This window comes from Rhinatrema bivittatum, chromosome 3 (genome assembly GCF_901001135.1).
Source record: "Rhinatrema bivittatum chromosome 3, aRhiBiv1.1, whole genome shotgun sequence".
Classification (NCBI taxonomy): domain Eukaryota; kingdom Metazoa; phylum Chordata; class Amphibia; order Gymnophiona; family Rhinatrematidae; genus Rhinatrema; species Rhinatrema bivittatum.
In genome coordinates, this window is record NC_042617.1 from 170,478,818 (window position 1) to 170,504,291 (window position 25,474).

At 46.7% G+C, this 25,474-nt stretch overlaps 1 protein-coding gene across 1 annotated transcript in view; it reads right to left on the reverse strand.

Annotated features, from left to right (window-relative positions):
- Positions 1-3,396: 3,396 nt before the first annotated feature.
- Positions 3,397-25,474, reverse strand: part of LOC115087143 (G2/M phase-specific E3 ubiquitin-protein ligase-like) — a 158,256-nt gene continuing 136,178 nt past the window's right edge. Inside the window, exons 9-10 of the mRNA XM_029593936.1 lie at positions 20,353-20,489; positions 3,397-4,015 (exon numbers count right to left, since the gene is read on the reverse strand). Coding sequence (XP_029449796.1) covers positions 3,708-4,015; positions 20,353-20,489 — 445 coding nt within the window. The 3' untranslated portion in view covers positions 3,397-3,707. The remainder of the gene's footprint in view (positions 4,016-20,352; positions 20,490-25,474) is intronic.

Here is a 25,474-nt window from a genome sequence, read left to right on the forward strand (position 1 = left end):
GTCTCTATGCGAAACTAGAGAAGTGTATCTTCAAACAGACTAGTCTTCCGTTTCTGGGGTATATTATTTCCAATCGTGGTTTTACCATGGACCCTGAAAAGCTCCAAGGAATCCGAGACTGGCCTCAACCTGTAGGTCTCCGCGCCCTACAAAGGTTCCTTGGATTCACAAACTATTACAGGAGCTTAATCGCCAATTACTCCACATTAGCTGCTCCACTTACTGCCATGACTAGGAAAGGCAGTAACCACAAGGAATGAAGTCCCAAGGCTCAATCCGCCTTACATGCCTTGAAAGAGGCCTTCTGCACTGGACCTTGTCTACGTCACCCGGATCCTAACCGCCCCTTCATTGTCGAAGTCTCCTCCATTGGGGCAGGAGCAGTTCTGAGCCAGTATTCTTCCAAAGGAGTCCTAGTATCCTGCTCCTTCTATTCACACAAGTTTTCCCCTGCGGAGCAAAATTATACGATTGGGGATCGTGAGCAACTAGCAGTAAAGTTAGCACTCCAAGAGTGGCGTCCTTGGTTAGAAGGAGCACAGCACAAATTTATGATCTTTACGGATCACAAAAATCTTGAACACCTGAAGGAAGCCCAATTGTTGAACCCCAGACAAGCCCGCTGGTGTTGTTCTTCGAATGTTTTTATTTCGAACTTCGTTACCATCCTGCAGCCAAGAACACGTGAGTGGATGCCATCTCCCGCTCTCTGGAACCCAAGGATACGCCTGACACCCCCAGGCGTATCATCGACCCAGCTTGCGTAACCCTCACAGTCACCAATACTGTGCCAGCGGGGAAGATGGTGGTCCCACGCTGCCTCTGCAAATGCGTCCTTCGATGGGCCCGTGACTCGAAGTTGGCCAGCCATCCCGGCCAGGCTTGGACCCTTGAAATGCTAAGGAGATACTATTGGTGGCCTAACATGATCAAGGACTCCCGCAACCATGTGGACTCCTGTCCCTTATGTGTGCAACAGAAGCTTCTGACTGGCCATCCATGGGGACTCCTCCAACCTCTCCCGGCACCAACAGAACCCTGGTTGAGCATCTCCACTGACTTCATCACGGACCTACCTCCATCCAAAGGCCACACAGTCATCTGGGTCATCATTGATTGATTCTTGAAAATGGGTCATTTCATCCCACTCCAGAAGCTTTCCTCAGCTCCTGAACTGGCTAAACTTGTCCTCAAACACATCTTCCGCCTACATGGGCTACCCAAAGAGATCATCTCGGACCGAGGTCCGCAGTTTGTCGCCAAATATTGGAAATCCCTGTGCAAGAAATTCAAAATTACTCTGAGTCTGACTTCTGCTTATCATCCCCAGGCGAACGGCCAAGCAGAAAGAACAAACAGGTCCTTAAAAACCTTCTAACGTTAATGACCAGCAGGACGACTGGTCCGATCTGTTACCCTGGGCTCAGTTATCCCACAATACTCATGTCGCCTCCGCCACTGATGTATCACACTTCTCTGTGGTATTTGGCCGCCAACCACGTCTGCCTCTACCAGTCCCACTCAGTACCTTCACCTGCGGCCCAGTCGACAGCTCAGATGATAAGACGGTTATGGAACCTAGTCAAGGAAAGGCTGGGCCAGGCCGCCGTGTGAGCTAAGCGCTCTACCGACGCTCATCGTCGCTCCACACCCTTGTTCCGACCAGGCCAAAAGGTCTGGTTAAGCACAAAACACATTAGGTTGAGGATGCCCTCTCAACGACTGGCGCCAAAGTTCATCGGGCCATTCCCAGTCCTCTGCTGTGTTGGAGCGGTAACGTACCAACTCCAATTACCGAGGTTGATGGGTATCCACAATACCTTTCACGTATCCTTGCTTGAAGCCATTCGTACTATCCTGGCCATCTCGTAGGGCTCCTCCTCCTCCTCAGGTCTCCGCAGAACCTGAAGAGACCCTATAAATAAGAGATGTCCTTGACATCTGGAGAAGACACAGCCATTGGGAGTATCTCCTGTCGTGGGAGGGCTTCGGGCCATAGGAGAACTCCTGGGAGCCCTCCTACCACATCTATGACAAGCAACTCCTCCAGGACTTGCATCGAGACCACCCTGACAGACCAAAGCTGGTAAGGGGGAAGCCTAGAAGGGGGGGTACTGTTGCGCATCCCGCTCACGCCCAACCCGCTCCCAGGTCCGCGCACCCTTCCTCCACACCAGCCAGTCCCAGGTCGGCCTCTCTTGCGTCTGCTGCCAACTCCACTCGGCCATGGAGTTCCGCGGTTGTATTCCCCAATGCTTCACCTCCCAGCTCCAGCCAGGCCTCACGGCAGGGCTCGGCGTACTCCGTGGCATCGGCCCCACCCCTAGGCATGTGCGGACTGACCGACCTCTTAAAGGGCCAAGGGCGGATCCCAGCTCCGCGGCGCACCCAGATTGATCCCTGTACAAAAGGAAGTGCCTCACATCACTTCCTTGCCTTGTCAATCGGGTTGATCACCTAGTGATAGCAAGTTTGCCTTCCTGTGTTCCAGTGTCTTGCTCCAGTGTCTCCTGTTCCAGTCTCTCTGTTCCAGCGTCTCCTGTGTCTCCAGTTCCAGCGTCTCCTGCTCCTTCGTCTCTCCATCCCTGGTAGTACCCTTCGGACTGATCTCACAGTACTGATCTTTGCCTGTTCTCTACTACTCCTTGATTAGTGCCTGTCCTGACCTCTGCCTGGAACTCTGACTATTCTTGTCTGCCACCTGGAACTCGACCTCCTGCTTGTCCTGACTATGCCCGGACTGACCTATGTTACCGACCCTGCCTGGCTGACCATTCTGCACCAAGACTCTGGCCTTGATTCTCGCTATACACTCTGGCACTCTATTCTGGCCTCCTACGACCTCTGGACTTCCTTATCTGAACACCGACAGCACACCCTTGTTCGTGGTGGGCACTCCCTTGACTTTCTCTCTAGGAGACCCTGCGAGGCCCACATAAGGCCAGGCGTAACCAAGGGCTCAACTTGAGGGAACCCCAGGTTGCTATTGGTGAAGCTCTAGCTAGACTCTGTCTCCTCCTGTGCTCCGCCTCCTGGTGGCAGGCACTCTCCGGGTCCGAATGGAGGGCCGTACCAATTCTGCACCAGGCCAAGGGTCCACTCCCAGCACAACAGGGATTTACGCACGTAGCTGGGCCTTTAAAAATTGGCCCAGCACGTGTATGGTTTTGAAAATTTACCCCATAACCCTTTAAAAATTAGCCGCTTTGTGTTTATTCTGCACATCACTATGTATTTTTGGACTGTTTGTATATACAAATTTGTAATGAGCCTAAGATGAACTGCCTTAGGAGCACAGATTGATACATAATAATGCCCCTAACATTTATGAATGCTCTTTTAAAGTCTTTCTAGATTTTTTAGGTATTTTCAGATACAATATGGGTATTTATTGGTAGCTGTTTATATAGATTATTAAGATTTCTGATCAGTTTGTAGAGTGGTTCTCTTCAATAAAACACTAGGGAGATAGTCTGGAAAAAAAGATATGGAGCGTTCTCACTCCTTCAGTTTGTGGTTTTCTTTGGTAACAAAGACCATGCTTTATTTACTTTTGTTGGTTGGTTGGTTTTCCCGTTAGTGCTAAACACACACTAAACCCTCCCCTTCCTTTATCAGAATCCTGATAAAGTTTGCAAAAACTTCCCCGGTGTTTGCTAAGGTAAATACTTCTGTGCCAGTGGGGAGCGAATTGGCAACTTGTTGGGTCAGTGTCTGCCTGCGGCTCTCTTTGAAAATGGTAATGAAATTCTCTTGTTGCCTTTGCCTGTTGTCAGCCTGCATGAGCAGTGTTGTGGCCTCGCTCTGTTGCTCTTCCGTTCCTGCTTCTTGCAGCGTTTTGCATGTTTACTGCTGGCCATGTCTGGTGCTAGCTTCCGGTTGCTTCCTGAAGGAACGTTGCTGCTGCCATTGGCGCTTCCTTCCAAGAGGGTCTGGAAAGGCCTTCTCAAGGGTCTCAGGTTCTTCACGCTTTTGTTTGACTTTGCAGGTGCCAGCTGCTTTCCTTTCAGTGAATCTGGAATTAGAGAAGACAAGTGTTTGCATATAAAAACTGGAGGAATGGGGACCTAAAAATCTGCACAGTTTGTTTCCCAGCTAAGATACTCTGGGGCAAAAGCAACACTGATTAAACCCGCTCCTGTGCGCCGAGCCTATTTTGCATAGGCCAGGTGACGCGCGCAAGCTCCGGGATACATGTATGTCCCAGGGCTTGAAAAAAAACAGTAGGTAGCCTGCTTAAAACTGGAAGGAATCCTTTTCATTTATAAGAAAGAAAAAAAAACTATCCACTAGAATAGTGGTTCTAAAGTCCGTTCTCTGGGAGTCTGCCATTCTCCTTACCTATGCCTGACCAGAATATTCACAATGGATATTTATCAGATACAGTTTTTTCATACATATGATCTGGGTACTGGGTTAATTTGTATATTTCAGTTATCCTGGAAACCAGACTTGTGGAATGAGGCCCACGGACCAGAAATGAAAACCACTCTTACAGAAGAGCTTGCAAAGATCTCTTAATGAATTAAAAAAAAAAGTCTACTTTATTTTTGTAATTCTTGCCTTGGTCTTGCTAAAGGGTTTGTTTCCGGTCTCCCCAAAGAATATTCTGCTACAAAGCATCATACTACTGCTAGTGGGTTACCATCAACCCAATGGGTTCAAATACTATGTAAACAATTGCAATCTACCTTATAAATGGGCTCTGACCGACAGCCCGCAAATGCGCAGTAGAGAGCAGCTCTACCGCGCATGTGCGGGCGAGCACGTCGGTCAGAGAGGAGCGTCAGGTCTTAAAAAACATGGCGGCAGCAAGGCGAAGTATCGGCGGCGGTGAGGTGAAGTATTGGCGGCGGCGGCAGCGGCGAGGCGAAGTATCGGCGGCAGCGGCGAGAAGAAGTATTGGCGGCAGCGGCGAGAAGAAGTATCGGCGACGAGGAGCGGCGGTGAGGGAGGGGGGAGGGAAGGAGGAGGTGAGAGAGAGTGGGGGGGAGGGAAGGAGGAGGTGAGAGTGAGTGGGGGAGGGAAGGAGGAGGTGAGAGAGAGTGGGGGGAAGGGAGGAGGTGAGAGAGAGTGGGGGGAGGGGAAGTGGGGGGAGGAAAGGGAATGGGGAGGTGGGGGAAGTGGGGGGAGGAAAGGGAATGGGGAGGTGGGGGGGAAGTGGGGGAAGGGGAGGGAGGGGAAGTGGGGGAAGGGGAGGAAAGGGAATGGGGAGGGGAGGAAAGGGAATGGGGAGGAGAAGTGGGGGAAGGGAAGGAAAGGGAATGGGGAGGGGAAGTGGGGGAGCGGGAGGAAAGGGAATGGGGAGGGGAGGTGGGGGAGGAAAGGGAATGGGGAGGGGAGGGGGAGGGGGAGGGGGAGGAAGGGGAATGGGGAGGGGAGGTGGGGGAGGAAGGGGAATGGGGAGGGGAAGTGGGGGAAGGGGAGGAAAGGGAATGGTGAGGGGAGGAGGAGAGGAGGGAAGGGGAGATTGAGGGGGAGGAGAATGAGGGGGAGAATGAGGGGGAGGAGAGGGAAGGGGTGAGAATGAGGGGGAGGGGAGAGACAGAGGGATGTGAGTAAGTGGAAAGGGTAAGAAGTTGTGGAGCAGAGAAAAAGAGGGAGTGGAAGAGGGCTGAGGGAGAGGGAAGGGGTTGTGGATGAGCTGAGAGGGGATTGGAGGGGATGAGAATGAGGGATGGGATTGAAAGAGGGTGGGGAGTGACTGAGAGTGAGGGGAGGGAGGCAGTGGGAGGCAGAGGGTGAGTAAGACTGAGGGGTGGGAAGGGGGTGAGTGACTGAGGGGAAGGGGGAATGAGGGAGAAAAAGTGTAGGAGGGTGCTGTGTTCGAAAATGGACCGAAAACAAAAATGTAATGTAGCCCATTGTGACGGGCTTAACGGCTTGTAGTTTATAACAAGGGAAGGAAAGGTTTCACTGCTTAAGCAACTTCTTTCAAAAAGAAGTCAGATATTATGATCTTCTGCTCAGTATTTGAAAAATATATTCAGTAAGCAGTAAAACATTTAGAGGTGAATTTTCTAAAGGATTTACACTATAGTAGCAATTTTCAAAAGCCATTTATTCATTAAAGCCCGAATTTTTGATGGCCTGTGCCTGTTAAAACCGGGGGATACGCATGTCATCAGGTCATGCGCGTGCCGAGAGAATTTTAGAACGGGCCCGGCCACGTGCATTACACCCAATAAGTGCAGAAGTGCTGGGCTAGTGAAAAGGGGCGGGCTGGGAGTGTGAGGTCTGGGCGGGGGCTGGCCGAGACAGCACCCATTAGACCCTGTCCCAGGGAAGTGTGCGCCAGCAGCCAGCCGGTCGCCGTATCTCAAAAAAGATATAATTGCGATGGAGAAGGTACAGAGAAGGGCTACCAAATTGATAAGGGGAATGGAACAGCTCCCCTATGAGAAAAGACAAAAGAGGTTAGGACTTTTCAGCTTGGAGAAGAGACGACTGAGGGGGGATATGATAGAGGTGTTTAAAATCATGAGAGGTCTAGAACGGGTAGATGTGAATCGGTTATTTACTCTTTCGGATAATAGAAAGACTAGGGGGCACTCCATGAAGTTAGCATGGGGCACATTTCAAACTAATTGGAGAAAGTTCTTTTTTACTCAGCGCACAGTTAAACTCTGGAATTTGTTGCCAGAGGATGTGGTTAGTGCAGTTACTATAGCTGTGTTTAAAAAAGGATTAGATAAGTTCTTGGAGGAGAAGTCCATTACCTGCTATTAAGTTCACTTAGAGAATAGCCACTGCCATTAGCAATGGTAACATGGAATAGACTTAGTTTTTGGGTACTTGCCAGGTTCTTATGGCCTGGATTGGCCACTGTTGGAAACAGGATGCTGGGCTTGATGGACCCTTGGTCTGACCCAGTATGGCATTTTCTTATGTTCTTATGTTCTTAACTTACGTCTGGTAAGGTAGGTAGGTAGGGGTTAGGGGTTGGGGAGGAGAGGGGAAAAGATAGGAAGGTTAGTTAGGGATATAGACAAATTCCCTCCCAGTCCGCTCCTTAATTGGAGCGGACTGGGAGGGAAATGGGAAAGACCTACTTATGTCGCTGCGCATTGGTTTCTAAAATTCCTCCCCCCCTCCCTGCGTGCACAAGTTCCGACCCGCCCGCACGTGCGCGCATGGATTTTAAAATCCGGTGTGCATGTGCATGCGGGAACCGAATTTTATAACTGGCGCACACCGACGCACGCATGCGATAAAACAGCCGCGTCCTTGTGCGCGCAAAGGGAACCATGCGCACATGTATACACGCGCATTTGTTTTAAAATTGACCCCAAAAAGTGCACTTACGCAAGCAAATCCGATGGACAATTCAATGGCATATATTGTAGCAATTTTCAAAAGCCCACTTACTCAAGTAAAACCCAGTTTTACATGAGTAAATGCTTTTTAAAATCAGGCCCTTAGGGCTTTATTCTTAACATATATAAATCTTTGGGTTTTTTTTAAATTCTTTAAATTGCAAGTCCCCTAAGACACTAGGAGCACGTTTGAAGCAGTGTCTAAATTATCTCGTATGAGATGGGATTCAATTCATTCAATATGTGTGTGTGTGTGTGTGTGTGTGTGTGTGATGCTACAATAGATGACAAGTCCCTGGCACAGACCCTTCCAGCACTGCTCGCATTTTCAAAATTCTCAAGCCTGTTCTGCTAATCTCATGAGATTAAGCATGAGCACCCATAAATCTGGGAAAATTGGTGCTGGCATTAGAGAGGAAGCAGTGTGCTATGCAGCCGAGATGCTGGGTGGCCAAAATATACAGGATTTTTCTGGCACCCTCCCATTCTCCATGGAGAGCACAGGATTTTGCTGCGGGACCTCAGAGGCAGGGATCAGTGAGCCAACATCTCCTTAACAACCTCCAAGATGGACCAATCAGATTCGGTGAGTGTAAGAAAATTTGGAGCACTTGCTAATATGGCTTGCCTCAAGAACCCAAGGAAACTGTAGGGGATCAGTATAAAATTTCAAAAAACAATGATATAAAAGTTTTCAAATAAAACTAGGTACTCTTTAAATGCTGTAGAATGCAGAGAAGATATGACTTTCTTCTGCACAACCGGCCCTTCATTGAAAACAGTAACTGCAACAGAACACAAAGATCTGTCAGTTTCTGAAAGAATCATTCTTAGACACTAAAACATGTATACTGCAAAGTAACTGGATGTGTGAAAATTCTTTCTCTAAGACAAGTTCAAAGGCCAACCAGGTTTATATAAATTTTAATGTCAACATTTCCTTAATAAATGCATTATTTGTTGTAAAATAGCAATTATCCATGATTTGATACTAGAACTAAAGACGGTGGGGTAGAACTAAAGTGGGGCAGATTTTTAATATTACGCTAACCGGCACGCACAACTGAAGCCCTTGGTACTCTCTCCATTCCACGCCACTCCACCCAAGCCTCCAGAGGCTGTTTCTGAAGATGACCCTATCTACCAGGTCTGGGACATTCTGGATATCTGTCGAAACCACAGCGCTGGGAGTATTTGGTCTCCTGGGAAGGCTTTAGTTCTGAAGAGAACTCGTGGGAACCATCGTCCAATATCTTGGATAAATACTTACTCCAGCACTTCCATCGCACACACCCCGGCAAGCCCGGCCCTTCTGTGAGGGGGCGTAAGGGGGGGGGGGTACTGTTGCAGATCCCAGCCGTGGCAGACCTCGGCCAGTCCCCCCAACCTTCTCTGCTGCCAGCCGCTGCCGCAGTCCGGCGCGGTGCACCCCGCTCTGTTGCAGGCTGACCGCGGCCTCACACGTGGCTGCAAACGCCATCCTCTTCCGTCCGGCGGGGCTCTCCCTAGGCGCGTGCATGCAGGAGACTCCGCCCTTTAAAGGGGCTGTGGCGGGAAACTTCGGCCCGGCCCCAATGGATGATGTCACTCCGGAGGGGTATTTAAACCCCACAGCAGTCTCCAGCTCTTTGCCTTTGCAACAGGTCGCCTCCTCGGAGTTCTAGTTGCTGTTCTAGATGTCTCGCGTTCCTGTTCCTGCCTTGATCCTGATCCTGGTTCCGTTCCTGCTTCTGCTCCAGTCCTTGTGTTCCTGAGTCCTGTCCTGGTGTTCCAGTTCCTGCTTTCCTGCCCATGCCTTTGTTCCTGTCTCCGGTCTTCTCCTCGTCCTCCAGTTCCTGTGATCTCTTCCTCAGCTTGATCTCCTGGTTTGACCTCGGCTTGTCTTCTTGTCTCTGCTCATCTGCTGCCCATCTCGACCCTTGGCCTGGTACTTCATTCTTGCTTGCCTGCCCCAGATCTTTGGATTGGACTCCGTTCCACACCTTCGCTTCCTGCCCTGACCCAGACCCCTGGCCCAGTGTTCATCCTCAGCTTCACCATCTTCAATGAGGCACCCGCACCTAAGTCCTGCCGGGCTCAACCTGCAGGAAACGAGGGCTGGTATAGGTGAAGCTCCTGCCGGGTTGTCCTCACCAGCTCCACCTGCCGGAGACAAGATCCACTGGGGGCAATCCCTCAGTGGTTACATCATCACTCGTCCCGGTCCAAGGGTCCACAACCATAACACTTGTACTCTGTGCCAGGGCCCAGCCTAAGTCCTGCCAGCTGCCAGAACACAAGGACTCGACCCAAGAAGGAGGCAGCTGGTATAGGTAAAGCTCCAGTCTGGCCCATTATTGATTCTGCCAGCTGCTGGCATAGGCCTTGTAGGTCCTCCTATGAGGCTGCATCAATAACAGCACAGCACTAAGTGCTCACACACCTACTACCCCTTACAGTCTGCAGGTATTTTTTTAATTGCACACTTTAGCACTACACTGGCTACTGAAAATTACCTCTGTTGGGTACATTTTCAAAGACTTACTTGGGGTGTTTATAAAATCAGCATATACTCTGTGCAAGTAGCCTATGTGTGCAGTAAACAGATTTTCAGAAGGGCAGGACTACACGTGTACTGCTGCTATGCAGAAAAATATGCAAGTACAAAAAAGGTGTTTCGAGGGCACTCTGGGATGGAGTTTGGAAGTATGTGGGCTTTTTTCATATTTTAGAAATGGAATATGGAAATAATTTTACACCTGTTTTTATCAAGTCATGGAAATTAAATCTGACTTCTTTTTTATCTTCAGTTTTGATTGGGGGATGAAGTCTGACGCAAGTGAAGGGTGCGGGTGAAGGACAGGGTTAACTTGTGGACATCTCAGTGAACTGGTGCTTGAAGTACACAAGTATAATGTATTATAATTATTTTTCTTATTTGTACACCACCCTGAGTCTGACAGAATGAGTGGTATAAAAAAGTAAAAAATGTTCATAATTGAAATACATCAGCCAACTTTAACATATTACAATTATGAAATGCTTAAATATATGCACATACTTTTATAAAACAGGTAAATAAACTTTGTGGATCCTTGCATTAAAAAAAATATGCATGTTCTGAAACATAGATGTGTACTTTCAGTATGGTGATAACACGGTATTTTATAAACTGTATGACTCCCACTGCAGTCTGAGCTGCATAAGCATGCTTCGAAGGCACATGAGGCAGCACTGCCATGCCTTATAAGCCTGCCTCGCTCATAGCTCCCTGCCTCATCATTGAGCCTCCCTTGCTCCTCGCTGTGGCCACCCTAGCACCTTGTCGTAGCCCCTGCCTCAATCCTGCTTCTGTTACCAGTGCTTGCATTAGCTTACCCTTGTCTTATTTATTTAACATTTTCTATACCGATCTTCAAGGTCTTGGTGTTGTTTCTAGTTCTTGTGTGGCCTTCCAGCAGCCTTCCTACTTCTTGTATGTATGTGTGTGTGTTGTGTCCTGACTGTTGGGTTCTAGTCTGGGGTCCCTCCTGCTTGATCCTTGCTTCCTGTGTAGCCTCCCAGTACCCTCTTGCCTGTTTACTGTCTTATCTATCTGGTTCCTGCTTTGCCTTGTTTCCATTTTGCCCTGCCCTGGTCCTACCCTATGCCTGTTTAGCCTTTTCCCTATCTTTGGCCTCTTGGTATCTTGTTCTTCCTGTGCCTGTTTTGCTCTGAACTCTGTCCTTGCTTTGTTCCTGTCCTATCTACCTGTTGTCTGTCTTTGGTGCACTCTGTGTTCTATGCCCTGTACCCTGCAGCCTGTGTTGTCTTTGTGAGTAGCCTCTTGTACCTCAGCCCCAGGTGCACCTCCAGCTAAGTTCTGAAGGCCACCAAAACTTGCGGGCTCAACCCAAGGGGGAGGTGGCAGGTCAGGCAGAAGAACCTGCACTGCCCTGCCCCCGAGTCCTGCACTACTCCCTTCCAGGGATTATCTACAACAGGTCTATGTGACCTTGACAGAATCTATTGACTTTATAATCTGGTTTTTTTTTTGTTTTGTTTTTTAATAGAATGGATATAGAATGTCATAATGTGATATTGCATGACTGTGTGGCTGGATCTTTTTTCTTTAATATTATTTGATTTTTCAATAAACTTTATATAATTTATTACCACCATGTATTTAATATCAGATTAGACTTCAGTTATGGTAGTTAATTTACCCTCTTTTTTCCTTTTTTGAAACTAAGTCAATCTTTTCATGTTTAGGGCTTGCCAGCTAGAATGCTATTCTGCAAGATATTCTGAAAATCTTTTTATTGGCACAAAATAAAGAAATAAACGGCAATGGTACAGCACATAATTTTTTCCTTTTACATACTATGCAAGTAACTCCCCTTCCCCCAAACTCTCCCTCCACAATTTCATCTATCTCCATCCTACTCTCTCCCACACTCCTGTTTTTATTGCTAACCCTCCCCAACCCTTACATTACAATTTGAAACACATATGAGCAAATGAGAGCATAAAAGGGCAAATATACTGAGCCATGGTGCAAAGTCAAAAAACACTTATCATAGAGGCAAGCTATCCAGTTGCAAGTCATTTAGAATAAGACTCCGAGCTCTGAAGCAGCGATGGAATATAGGGAGACCAAGCATTGAGAAACTGTTCTTTGTTAAAGTCCCAAATTGACCAATGTATTTTTCCAAAATCAACAGGTGACACAGAGCATTTCTCCACTGCAATAGTGAAGGATGGTTGGAGGATTTACAACATTTCAGGGAGGATAGCTTGGCAGGAAGCCATGTTTTCCATAACCATAGTTTGTGGAATTTAGCCCCTTGTCATTTAAAAGAGACATCATCAAAAAGAAAAGCTTCCAGAAAAAGTGGTATATCAAAATGCAGAATAAACCCCCCAAAAAGTCTGAACTTGTCCCCAAAAAGTCTGGACTCATACCACAAAATCTTAAAATAACTACCATTCTGGCCTTATTTACAAAATTACATAAGGCTTGGTTATTTGAGATGGCTTTTACATAGTTTATTGATTAGTTATTGATTACTTTTGGGTAGTGTCTGGTTTTTAGAAGGCTAGTCTGTATTAATATTATTTGTGAGATGTTGCCTTGGTTTTAAGCTCCATTATGAAGTTTTCATTTTATGTAATTGCTTTAGATTATTTTATTTTATTGTTATTAACTTATTTTGATGTATTTTATATGATGAGTATCACTCTGTAGCCCTCTGGGAAAGGCAGTGTATACATTTGAAACATAAATAAAATAAACAACTCAAAACTTCTTAATTGTAGCTCTCTGTTTGGGAAACCTTACTCCTTTTCTCTTTCTATACCAAAACAAATGTACTTTCCACGTGGATGATGTGTTTTTTCCAAGGACTGTGGGTTATTCAAAGATAGAAGTTGCAGCAAATTGTAAAAGATGTCTATTTAAAGCCAGATACAGTAAATGCTATTTTGCATTCCTCTTGCCCTGCTCTTCTGCTTCAGAGGTAGACTGTCCACATTGTTCAGTTTATTGCCAGAGAGTGGGAACCTTGAATAAAAAAGGTTACCCCTTTCTCTCTCAAACAACTTGCAGCGGAAGGATGGACACGGAGGGGGGACGATTGAGATGGGGGAGGGGAGAGAAGGGACAATTGAAATGATGTTAAGGAACTCAGAAGGGATTACGGAGGAGAGGGGGAGGAAATGAGAGGAAATGATTGAGACTGGGAGTCACTCTGAGAGAGGGGAGGCAATGAGGCAAGAAGATTGTGCAGGGGAAAAGGTACTCGGGGGGGGGTGTGTGTGTGACTATGGCTGAAAAAGCTTTTAAAATGATTGAGGCTAGGAGCAGACACGGAGAGGGGATGACTGAGACTGGGGTGGGGGAGGCTCTAAGCAGGGTGACTGAGACTGGGGTGGGGGAGGCTCTAAGCAGGGTGACTGAGACTGGGGTGGGGGAGGCTCTAAGCAGGGTGACTGAAGCTGGGGGGAAGATCTGAGCAGGGTGACTAAGGCTAGGGGGAGGTTTTGAGGGAATCTAGACTGGGTAAAGATCTGAGAGAGTGATTAGGTTAGGGAAGGCTCTGAGGGGAATGATTGAGGTAGAGGGCACTGAAGGAGAGTGGTTAAGGCTTTAGGGGGACATTGAAAAAGTTAGATGATGAAGAATTGAAAAAGGGAAACAGACAGTTGGTCCCTATTCTCAAATCGATTTGATTTTGTGGTGAGAGATCAACCAGCAGCCAAGAATTTCAGAGTCGACTCCCTCTTCAGGGCCTTCGAGGAAGATGGGGAACCTGGGTACGTGATCAACCCCGCTCGAATCCTGCTGGCCGCTTCACACCCTGTCCCGGCAGGCAAAACGGTGGTACCCACCCAACTTCGCCACCGAGTGCTAGAATGGTCCCATGACTCTCGGGTAGCGGGCCATCCGGGCAACACTACTAGTGGCCCCAGTTGGATCAAGATGTAAAGGCTATGTGGACTCATGTCCCACACGTGTGCGTCAAAAGCCCATGATGGGGCAACCTTGGGGGCTTTTACAGTCACTGCCGGACCCAAGGAATTCTGGACCCACTTATCTACGGATTTCATCGTAGATCTCCCTCTCTCTAGTAGCAACCAGATTATCTGGGTCATCATAGACTGCTTCTCCAAAATGACCCACTTTGTCGCACTGCCCTGTCTTCCATCTGCTCCCGAGCTGGCCAAGCTGTTTACCATCCACATCTTTCGCCTCCATGGACTACCTTGTCACAGCACCTCGGACCATGGGGTACAATTTACCTCCAAGTACTGGTGCAGCCTTTGTCATAAATTCAACGTCAAGTTAGACTTCACTTCGGCCTACCATCCGCAAGCTAACGGGCAAGTGGAGCAGACAAATAGAACACTTAAAACATTCCTTCAAGCCTTTGTGAACGAGTGACAGGACAAATGGGCTGCTCTTTTGCCATGGGCGGAATTCTCACACAATTCTCACATGAGTGCGGCAACTGGATCCTTCCCCTTCCGAGTGGTATATTGTGGGCAACCGCTGTCACCACTGCTGCTACCTCTGACTATTCACTTTTCAGTGGCCCAGTTAACCGCTCAAGAACTCTGGGACCTGTGGGTAAGAACTGAGGAGATGATCCAAAGAACCACTTGGAGAGAAAAGGGCTTTACAGATAAGCATCTGCGACCGGCCACTCAGTTCCACCCTGGTGACAAGGTCTGGTTGAGTACCCGTAACAAAGGTCTCAGGGTACCGTCCATGCAGTTGGCCCCACAATACATTGGCCCTTTCCCGATTCTGCATCAAGTTGGCCCAGTCTCGTACCAGCTTCGACTTTCTCCAACTCTCAGAATCCATAACATGTTCCATGTGTCACTCCTCAAACCGCTGGTCCTCTCTTGGCCCACCCGAAGACCTCCCACTCCTCAAAGGGTCTCCTTTGCTAAGGACCAATTCTTCCATGTGAAAGAAGTGTTGGACATCCGAATTCATAACCGGAGGTGGGAGTATTTGCTTTCATGGAAAGGGTACGGCCCAGAGGAAAATTCCTGGGAACCCACAGTCAATATCCTGGATAAAAGGCTTCTTCAGAGGTTCCATCCCTGGCACCCCAAGAAACCCAGTCCTCCGGGAAGGGGGCTTAAAGGGGGGGGGGGTACTGTTGCACCAGCTGGCCGCCACGCTCTGCAGCCAGCCTTACTCATCCCCCAAGGCTGTGTACCTCGCCCCACGGATGCAGCCCAAGGAGGCCGCCCTTCCTCTGCTGCAATCCAACGCGCCTTCCCCCACGAGATCCCTTAGGCGCGCGCGTTGCTCGCCCCAACATTTAAAGGGGCTGCGGTGGGAAACTCACCCACGGCCCCATCTTATGACATCAATAGAAGGCCCTATATAAGAGCAGCTCAGCCCTCCCAGAATTACCTCAGCAATGGCTCAGCTCCACATGGGTAGTGTGTTGCTGCTGCTTCAGTTCCTGCTTCAACTCCACTTCAGTTCCTGTTCCAGCTCCCGCTTCAGTTCCTGATTCCGCTTCCACTTCAGTTCTTCATCCAGCTCCTCCTCCAGCTCCCCTTCTGCTCCTCTGGCTTGACTTTGGCTTGTCTCCTGGATTCTCCTGTCTGCTGCCTGACCTGACTTTGGCTTGCCCCTTGATTCTCCTGTTTGCTGCCTGACCTGACTTCGGCTTGTCTCCTGGATTTCTCTGCTCACTGCCTGCCCTGACTCTGGCCCGTCCGACTCTGCTTTCATCCAATGTTCGCCTGGAATCTTCACAGGGAGACCCGTGCCTAAGTCCAGCTGGCCCTGGCACCCAAAGGCTCAACCCACGGGGAACAAGGGCTAGTAGTGGTGAAGGTCCGGTAGGGTCTCCACACCTCCCTGGGCTGCCTGCCAATGGCGGGGATCCACAGCGGGCTCTGCCCCCTGTAGATAGCGTCAACCCCTCCTTGGCCCAAGGGTCCACATTGCAACACCTCTTTGGTTGAAGCCACAGATTTCACCAAACTGTGTTTTACCTGCTTCCAGATATCCTGCAGGAGCTTCCATGAGCGTAGTGGAAGAAGGCAGGCAGACAGGATATTGGCCATAAACTGAAAAGAAAGCAGAAACCCTGTAAATTCGTTGACATGATTATTGTTGGTGAACTCAATACATGAGAGCAGGTTCACCCAGTCATCCTGCTGGGTCAATGAAAAGCACCAAAGAAAGTGCTCTAGGTCTTGAGATATCCTTTCCATCAGTCTATTGGTCTAAAGTTGAATTCCTAAATTCTTAGCAAAGGCCCTCTAAAATCTGAAAATAAATCATGGACCCAGATTGGGCATACTGGAAGCTTGAATCCAATGCAGGCGAATGATTTCCTTAGAAAACACAACTGTCCGTTGTCGGGGTATATGGTAACTTGGCAATAGGAACAAAATGTGCCACCTGGGAAAACCAGTCAATTACTACCAAGATCACTGAACATGCATCAGAAGTTGGGAGGTCATTGATGAAATCCATGGTGTAACTGCAACTGGTAGTGGCTGCAACCAACCAGATGGGCGGAAATAAGGTTCTGGCACAGATGGGACAAGCCAGGAAATAGACTGCACAATATTTATGCATAGATGGCCATCAGAAGGTTCCACTGATTAATCTGTGGACACAGATGACTTAACAACTTGAAGTGCTCATTTAAAAACATCCAGGCAACAATTCCTAAAGACAAAGGTGTGGCCAATAGAAACAGGCCAGGACATTCTACAACAAGGGATTCTTGAAAACTTTTCTCCATTGAGCCCACCATCCTGTTTCTGACAGTGGCCAATTTGGATTACAAGTATCCTGCAGATCCCCAATAGTTGATCAGTTTCTTATATCTCACGCCCAGGAATAAGCGCTGGCTTTCCGAAGTCTACCTGGCTAAATAACTGTTTATGGACTTTTCCTTCAGAACTTGTCCAATCCTCTTTTGAACCCCATTATGAGGTAGTTTTTAAAAGCATTGCTCGCACAAAAACGGTCACATATGTGTGCATGTGGGCCGCATGTTAGCAATGCAAATTTTAAGAAGCTGGGAGGGGCGTGCATACATGCATGTATGCATACATGCATACATGCATACTCCCCTATGAGGAAAGACTAAAGAGGTTAGGACTTTTCAGCTTGGAGAAGAGACGACTGAGGGGAGATATGATAGAGGTGTTTAAAATCATGAGAGGTCTAGAACGGGTAAATGTGAATCGGTTATTTACTCTTTTGGATAGTAGAAAGACTAGGGGGCACTCCATGAAGTTAGCGTGGGGCACATTTAAAACTAATCAGAGAAAGTTCTTTTTTACTCAACGCACAATTAAACTCTGGAATTTGTTGCCAGAGGATGTGGTTAGTGCAGTTAGTATAGCTGTGTTTAAAAAAGGATTGGATAAGTTCTTGGAGGAGAAGTCCATCACCTGCTATTAAGTTCACTTAGAAAATAGCCACTGCCATTAGCAATGGTAACATGGAATAGACTTAGTTTTTGGTTACTTGCCAGGTTCTTATGGCCTGGATTGACCACTGTTGGAAACAGGATGCTGGGCTTGATGGACCCTTGGTCTGACCCAGTATGGCATTTTCTTATGTTCTTATGTTCTTATGTGTTTAGAATAAGGAAGCGGAAAAGGGGCAGGTCATGGATGGGTCCAAGACTGATGTGCATAACCACAAATTTTGCAAAGGCATGCATATATGTTGCCTGTGTAACTTTGCTTCTGCTCTTCATGAGGCACAGGAGCCTTGGGGGGAGGGAGGGAGAGGGAGAGAAATAGAAAGAGAGAGAGAGACTCTGTTGTTGCGAGCGCAGGGTTGCAATTGCTTACTTGAGCAAGATATGAGCCCTTGGACCACAGCGCAGCTCAGGGAGGAGCCCCAAAGCACGCACCGTGGGAGGTGAACATGTCCAAGCACAGACTGGAGCTGGATCAAGGCTGGAACATCATTAGCAACTGGAATAAACAGGCTCAGTCCTCCACTGGACCTACACGCACAGGTGAGACCCAGCAACGCAATGCTGGTCTCAAGAGTAGACCTCCTGCCACTCGACAGCCCTTCCGGACCCGCCGCTTGGGAACAACGAGTGCGAGAGGCCAGACAAAGGCTGAGGGCATGAAAATGACAAGACGTGGAACTGAATGAAGACTTGAAGAACTTGGAAGACTCAGACGAAGACTCGAGGAACTTGGAAGACTCAGATGAGGACTCGAGGAACTTGAAGGATTCAGACGAGGAATCAAGGAACTCGGAAGACGTAGGTTCAGATTCGGGATTCTGGCTCGGATTCAGGATTAGGATTCAGATACAAGTACGGGGTGAATGCTGCCCCGTAGTGCGCTCTACACAGCCACTCTACGCCAGAAACGAAACAGACTCCAGACAAGAAGATGAAGACTTGAAACTGGAAACATAATGAAGATTCAGGAGAGACCTGCATCATAGCGAGCCCTATACAGCCGCCCGTGGCTGGTCGCGGACCACGCTGAAGTGAAGCAGACTCTGGGCTTGAGTCTTGGGCATGGACAGATGCAGGAACAAGGAACTCCAAGGACCAGAAACAGGGTTCAAGGATTCATGACTCAGGATTCAAGGATTCAAGACTCAGGATTCAGAACACAGATTCAGGAATAGACCTCGGCATTAACAGCAAGGGCCTTCCACAGACTTGCACTGCAGACATGAAGACAGGCCTTATGCCACAAAGCGCCCTACACAGCCCCCATGTGCTGGTCACAGACCACGATGATGGCACACCAGGAAAAGTGGAGAGAAAGAAACCTGGAAGCAGGACAAAGAGCCAGAGGCTGGAACATCAGGACAAGGACTGGAACATCAGGAACACAGAATATCAAGAACACCAGACAGCAACGAAGGAGCTCCAACGAAGAACAGGAACATCTAATCAAGAACACAGAACTATCTGGACAGGAGCAGACCAGGGAAGACCTTGTCGGATAAAGAGATCATGGGCAGCCATGAAGATGCAAAGGCCGAGGAGTGGAAGCAGAGCCCTTATATAGGGCTGAAGATGAAGCAGGGTGATGACATCATCAGTTGGGGCCGTGGGGCTTTTCCCGCCGCTGGCCCTTTAAATACTGAAGAAAGGCACTCACACACGTGCCTATGCAGGAGCCCAATGCAGGACAGAGGCAGCAGCATCGGTGGCATCCCTGCTGCAAAGATGATGAAGTCAGTGGCGGCACTCAGCCACAAAGAGTGAAGAAATAGTGGCAGCTCCCCTACCGCGTGAAAACAGAATCGGCAGTGGCTACCTTGCCGTATGGAGGCAGCGTCAGTTGCAGCTTTCCCTGCTGCATGGGGACAGAAATGGCGGCGGCCCTGGGGCCGCAAAAAGGAGACCTCAGCAGTTTTGCAAGGGCTGGGGCAGCAGCGGCAGCGGCATTTCCGAGCTGCGAAGAGGGACGAGACCTACCATGGCATCGGGCTGGAGGTGAGAGGCCACTCATGGGCTTGTCCCAGGGGCAGCATCATAAACATCTGTATAGAGTCAGTCTGACCCTCTCTCTATATGTACACTCTAGGGGGCACTTTGAATAGGGGTGGGTTTTCGGAAGGTGGGTTGGGGTTAGGGGGTTGAAAAGGAGTAGATTTGTACAATGCAGTGTACAAATCAACTCTTCTTGTTGGACTTTTCATCACTTATAAGGGCTATAATTCTTAAATGATGTCAATTTTACTATGAATACTCTGAATGTGTCTATAACAACCCCCCAACACCAACCCACCTCCTGAAAACCCACCCCGATTCAAAGTGCCCCTCTACATTGGTACATATATAGAGATTGTCTGATTGACCCTGCACAGAGGCACTCAAGTTTGCTCTCTCGCTCTCTCTCTCATACACGTGTAAAGACTGAAGAACTATGCACGGCAACAGTATTTTAAATGCTACGCGCGCATTTTTGTTTGCACTGCATATGTGCATCTATGGGTGCACATGCGTTCCTTTTAAAATTTACCCGTTTGTTAATTGTCGAGACCACATCCCAATTTTCCCCAGGCATAAAAAAATTTGAAAGTGTCAAAATTGGTCACATAAGAATTAATGGAACGTGCATAGTTGCAGGAATGCTTAGGCCTGGAGCAGAAGTATATATATTCACGTCAGATGACTCTGGGAGACAAATAAAAGGCACCTAAGTTTATTGATGAGTATGTACAAAGGAGCTTGCCTGTTGATAAAGTATAGGGCATTAATGAAGAATCTATAGTGGCTCTTCTTATTGAGTGCTCTGAGCAACTTTTTACAGGCTTTGATGAATATTTTTTCTCAATATCTCCCTAAAGCCTGCTTTTATGACAGCTGCTAGTTGGCAAAACCAAACTATTTCTCGCTATTTAGCCTCTAGAGCCCAAAACAAATTTGAGTGTACTGAGCCCCTTATCGTCTTGAGATTTCCTGACAGTAAGCACTGGGTGACATATTTAAATTTCTTTGTGTATGTAAATCTACAAAAGATCCTGCATTTTCAGAAGGTACTGTTGATACTTCATAAAGGGCTAAAAGAAAGAGTTCCCTAAGACACTTACTGGTTGCCTCACTTTCACAGCTCAGAATAGAGAGACATTCTGAGCACGTCCAGTGGCGTCTAGTACTCCCAAGGCCAGAGCAGAATAAGTGTGCGCCTCGTGATCCACAGCAGTAACACCGAAGGATATACCATTTGCTGTAAAAGAAGGCAGGCAATATCAGTATACCATAAGAAAGCAGCGCTCTTAATGATCTTCTAATTTTTCTTATCCAAAAAGAACAAAACCTCACCTCTCAGATTCTCTGCAAAGGCAATATTCAAACCATTCACTTTGGTACAAAGTCCATGCATGCTTTTTATTCATGGACTTTACAGCAAATTTCAAAGAGAAAAGTGCACCCGTACATTCGCTTTGAAAATTGCTGTGAGTAGAGGGTACCTGAGGACGTCTGCATCACATTTCAAAGTACATGTGTGTTTTCCCTTTGAAAATTGCCACGAGTACTTTTGCACCTGCTTTAGTGCAGAAAACATTTGTCAGAAAATATGCCTGGATTTGAAACTTCATTCTAGGAATACCGTGGGGGTGGGGGGCAATTTTGAAACCCAGTGCAGGGCCTGCAAAGCCTATGGCATTTCTCTTTGAAAATGCAGGGGCTAGCTGTATCGCACACAAAGAAAAAGAAGATCATCAGACACAGATGAGGTATTTTTCAAAGGAGTTATGAGTGTAAATGTAATGTACTATTGTAGCAATTTTCAACAGCCATTTACTGGAGAAAAAGTGCATTTACATGTGTAAAACCTAGTTTCATGCATGTAAATGCATTTTAAAATCAGGCCCTAAGAGATATAGTCAGAGCCCATGAAAATGTGGCAGAAGGATACAGAAATAGTCTATTCTCTTGGGTAACATTGGCCTGATGAAGGATTTCCAAGTGCACCCTGATATGTTGGACTGCGCTGAAGAGAGCTTCCTTGTGGAAGCATGTGACGTGTATAGGCAAGTATTGGGAGCACTGTAAGTAAATCTGAGAGAATGAAATCTTACCTGACATGAGGTGCATGCCTGACATAATCGGCCGAATTTTCGATGGCCCACACGCGCAAATACCGGGAGTTACATGTGTGGATGGGCCATGAACACGCTGTGCACATTTTCAAAAGAGCCCAGCCATGCGTGTAACCCCAGTACTTGCAGAAGTGCCAGGCCACTGGAAAGGGGTGGACCGGGGGTGTGGTCTGGGCAGGAAGGGGCAGGGCGGGGGATGGGCTAGGACAGCGCCATTAGATGCTGTCCCGGAGAAGCACACACCGGCAGCCAGCTGGCGCGCAGAAGTTATTTCAATTCGGAAGTTGAAGTAAGTTTTAAACCAAAAAAACTCTAATAGCTGGAAGGGGTGTTAGAAATTGGGGAGGAAAGGGGAAAAGGTAGGAAGTTAGGTAGGGGTATAGGGAATTACCCTCCCAGTCCTTAATTGGAGTGCACTGGAAGGGAACTGGGGAAGCCTTACTCGCATCGCCGCAGGTTGCTTTTTGAAATTCACCGTCCTGCACGCGAGAATACAGACCAACCCGCACGTGAGCATGCGGATTTTAAAATCCGGCACGCATGTGCGCATGGGAACCATATTTTATAACATGCGTGCGCTGATGTTTGCATGTTATAAAATAGCTGCGTCCATGTGCGCATGCAGTTTTTAAAATCTACCCCAATATGCGCAAACCATATTTTTTTCTATTTTGCTGTTCAGAGGTAGAGGGAATAAAGCAGGAGATCAAAATTTTTTTTGTTTTTTTTTTTTTACAGTTTGGCTGTCAAGAGGGAAATGGGGGAAGGCAGGTGTTTTTTTTTTTTAACTTTTGGCATTCAGGAGGAAGGGTGGTAGGGAGATCGGACTTCTGAACAGTTTATTTTATTTGTTTATTTTACTAATATATAAATAGCGCTTGTCAACATTTCCAAGTGGTTTACATGTTACACTCATAAATTATAATCATAAAAGTCGTAAAACATAAAACAATATAAAATACAATAACATTTCTACCCAACATTAAAACAACAAAATATAAAAAAACAAAGACAAATAAAATAATTTTCAATAAAACATAACATGACAAACATAATAGGTTGCCTCTAATATTTAGCCATAGTGTTACATTGCTCAGGAAAAGGCTGCCCGAAACAGTTAAGTCTTGACCACTTCCTAAAATTCAATAATTTTTACTCCTTTTTGATCTCTTTTGGCATGTTCCAAAGGAGAGGGCCTTGAACACAAAACAGACATTCCCTTGATGTGTCCAGATTAATTTGCTTAAATGAAGAGACATTTAGTAAGCCCTGGGAAACAAATCTCAGGGAGCGTGTTGGTTAATATAGATTTAAAATAGCATTAAAACTAAGAGAAACCAAACCTTTAATGCCCTTAAAAACAAGTAAAAGTGTTTTAAACATGATTCGCCATTTTATGGGAAAGCAATTTAAATAAAAAAAATTTAGGTGTAATATGCTCGCATAAAGAAGTGCCAGTAATGATGTGAGCAGCAGAATTCTGTACTATTTGAAAGGCACAGATAGAAGCTTGTGGCAATCCAAGGTAAAAAATATGTTACTGTAATCCAACGGGGATAAATCAAGTGCATGCATTGTTTTGTAAATCTGACAAATCAAGAAAGGGTTTTAAATTGTCTTAGCATACATAGCTTAAAATAAGCATCCTTTACCACCTTATTAATTAAGGTGGGGGCAAAGAGATAAGGTTGAGTCCATAATTACCCCCAAATTAGAAAGGATGGAATTTTTAGAAGGAGTGAAACATTGCCCAAACCTCTTCTTGGAGTGAGCGTCCTCACTCCGACGGCCAGCAAATCTTCACTAGGGACCACTGTTCTTTCCGTACGTCTCATGTGGAATGCGAAAGTGGCCCCCAACCCCCGACGCTCATACCTAATCCCCACCCCGAGTTAGTAGGTGGCCCTCCCATAGGGTTACAAATACCTGTCTAGGGCATAGGCACTATAGTAAGGCTCTCTCTCTGCTTGGAAAATGAGGCCCAAAAGTTAGGTAGCTACTGCTGAAAATCAATGCTAGCCCCCTAACTTTCTCTCCTGACCTAAACTCACCCACAGGCTCACACAGAGTTTGACTAGCTAAATTTAGCTGCCTTATGAAATTTATGGGTTACATTTAGCTGGTTAGTCCAATCAATTTTCAAAGGCTTTGATCTAGCCAGTAAATCTTCACTTAGCTGGACAGATCCATTTGAATACTGACCTCTAGATGGTCAATATCCAATAATCTAGAGAGTGAAAATATACAGCCGGATAAAGTTATCCAGGTAACTTTATCTTGAATATTCAGTAGGACTTGCCAGATAATTCCGATATTGAATATATTTGGATAACTTTTCCTGGGTAAAATTATTTGTCTATATTTAGAACAGTATTTTCTACAACCAGACTTATCCAGTTAAGTTTATCTGGATAATGCTGAATATTGGTGCTAGCCAGAAAAATTTTAGCTACTCCCCAGAAAGCCCCCACTCTGCCCTTTTCTATCTGATTAAATTTTAGCTAGATAATGACTTAGCTAATAAAATTTGCAATGCTTGTGTTGTAAAATGTTAACAAGGGGAATTCAGCACAATAGGCTGACAGGTCACAAGCATGGTTGGCAGTTCTAATGTTATTAGAGTTCTCACCAGCATTTGACACCGTAGATCATGCTATCAAGACTAGATGAGGCTGGGGTAAGTGGCAAGGTCCTAAGCTGGCTCAACACCTTGCTGTCTGAAAGGTAATCATCTGTTTATTTCACTGACAAACCATCAATGCCTTGGAATGGGGAATCCCCCAGAGCTCTATACCATCTCTAGTCCGTTTCAACATAAAACCACTAGCAGAGCTGATCCTAACTTTTGATGTAAAAAGCATATATCTATGCAGATGACGTCCAACTTGTACTGCCAATGGATCCAAATCCATAAACAGCTATAAAAAAAAACTAAGTACGTGTCTTACAGCCATTCAAAAATGGACTAAACACAACCCATTTCATCCAAACCTACACAAAATGGAGATTCTATGGATACAAAACATGCACAGACAGGTCCCTGGTCTGAAAATTCCATTCCAATCGTATGAGCTCCCACTAAAAACACAGGTAAAAAGCCTCGGAGTAGGAGGGAGACAAAATGGCTGACTCTTGAACGCCAGCGTATGCTCTGCTCTGACACTCTAGCTTTTTTTTCCCTTTGCTGAAGATTTCCTATTTTCTGAACAAGATGCCACACACAAAGAGAAAAGCAAAATTAAAGTTTGCTTCAGTTACCTCAACTGTGGACTCAATGCAGATTACCATAGCGGAGTGTTTCGTGGCATCCCCAAGTTCTCCCGAAGTGATGACCGCTGAGGTTGGGGAACTAGAGCGAGGTCTCGACCTCCAGGTCGAAGAGACATCGTTAAGCCTGGGAGTGCCGGTTACACCATCTCCCCCCGGAGCTGGTGGATTGAGCCCAGCACAGGAACTGGGGGTTGCCTGAAAACCCGCCTTGGGATCGGTGAGCCTTTGGGAAGCAAAGGAAAAAGACACCTGGAGTGTGGAGAGGGAACCCGGTGGACAGGCAATTGAGAAGATGTCTGCCCCTGGGGCCTCCGGATCACCTCCCTTAACATCAATGGCGGCTAGTACGCCGATCTTGAAGGACACTGACCGGGGAAATCTGCAGGATTTGGGGTTAAGCCCAAGAGCACAGGTCAGTGAAAACATAATCATTCAACCTCCAGTGATTACCCTAGAAACCTTATGGAATTTGATTGTGAGAATGGATTCTTCAATATCAACTTTGACTCAGGGAGCTGAAGAAATAAACAACACCTTGAAATTAATTACCAAACCTTAAAGAACCAAGAAAAGTTAACTGAGGGCTTGGACAGTCGATTAAGTAAAGTGGAAAAAATTAAAGTTCAACAAATTAAAGCAGAGAATGATACTTCAAAGAAAATAGAATATATGGAAAATAGTATACGGGTATTAAATCTGAGGGTATTAAATTTTCCTATTATAAAGCAGATGAACTCTGTGGAGCTGTTTAAAAATTATATATTACAAGTTTTAAAAATGCCTCCAGAGTATGCCTGTGTTGAATAAAGCTTATTACATCTCTCAAAAGAAAGAACAT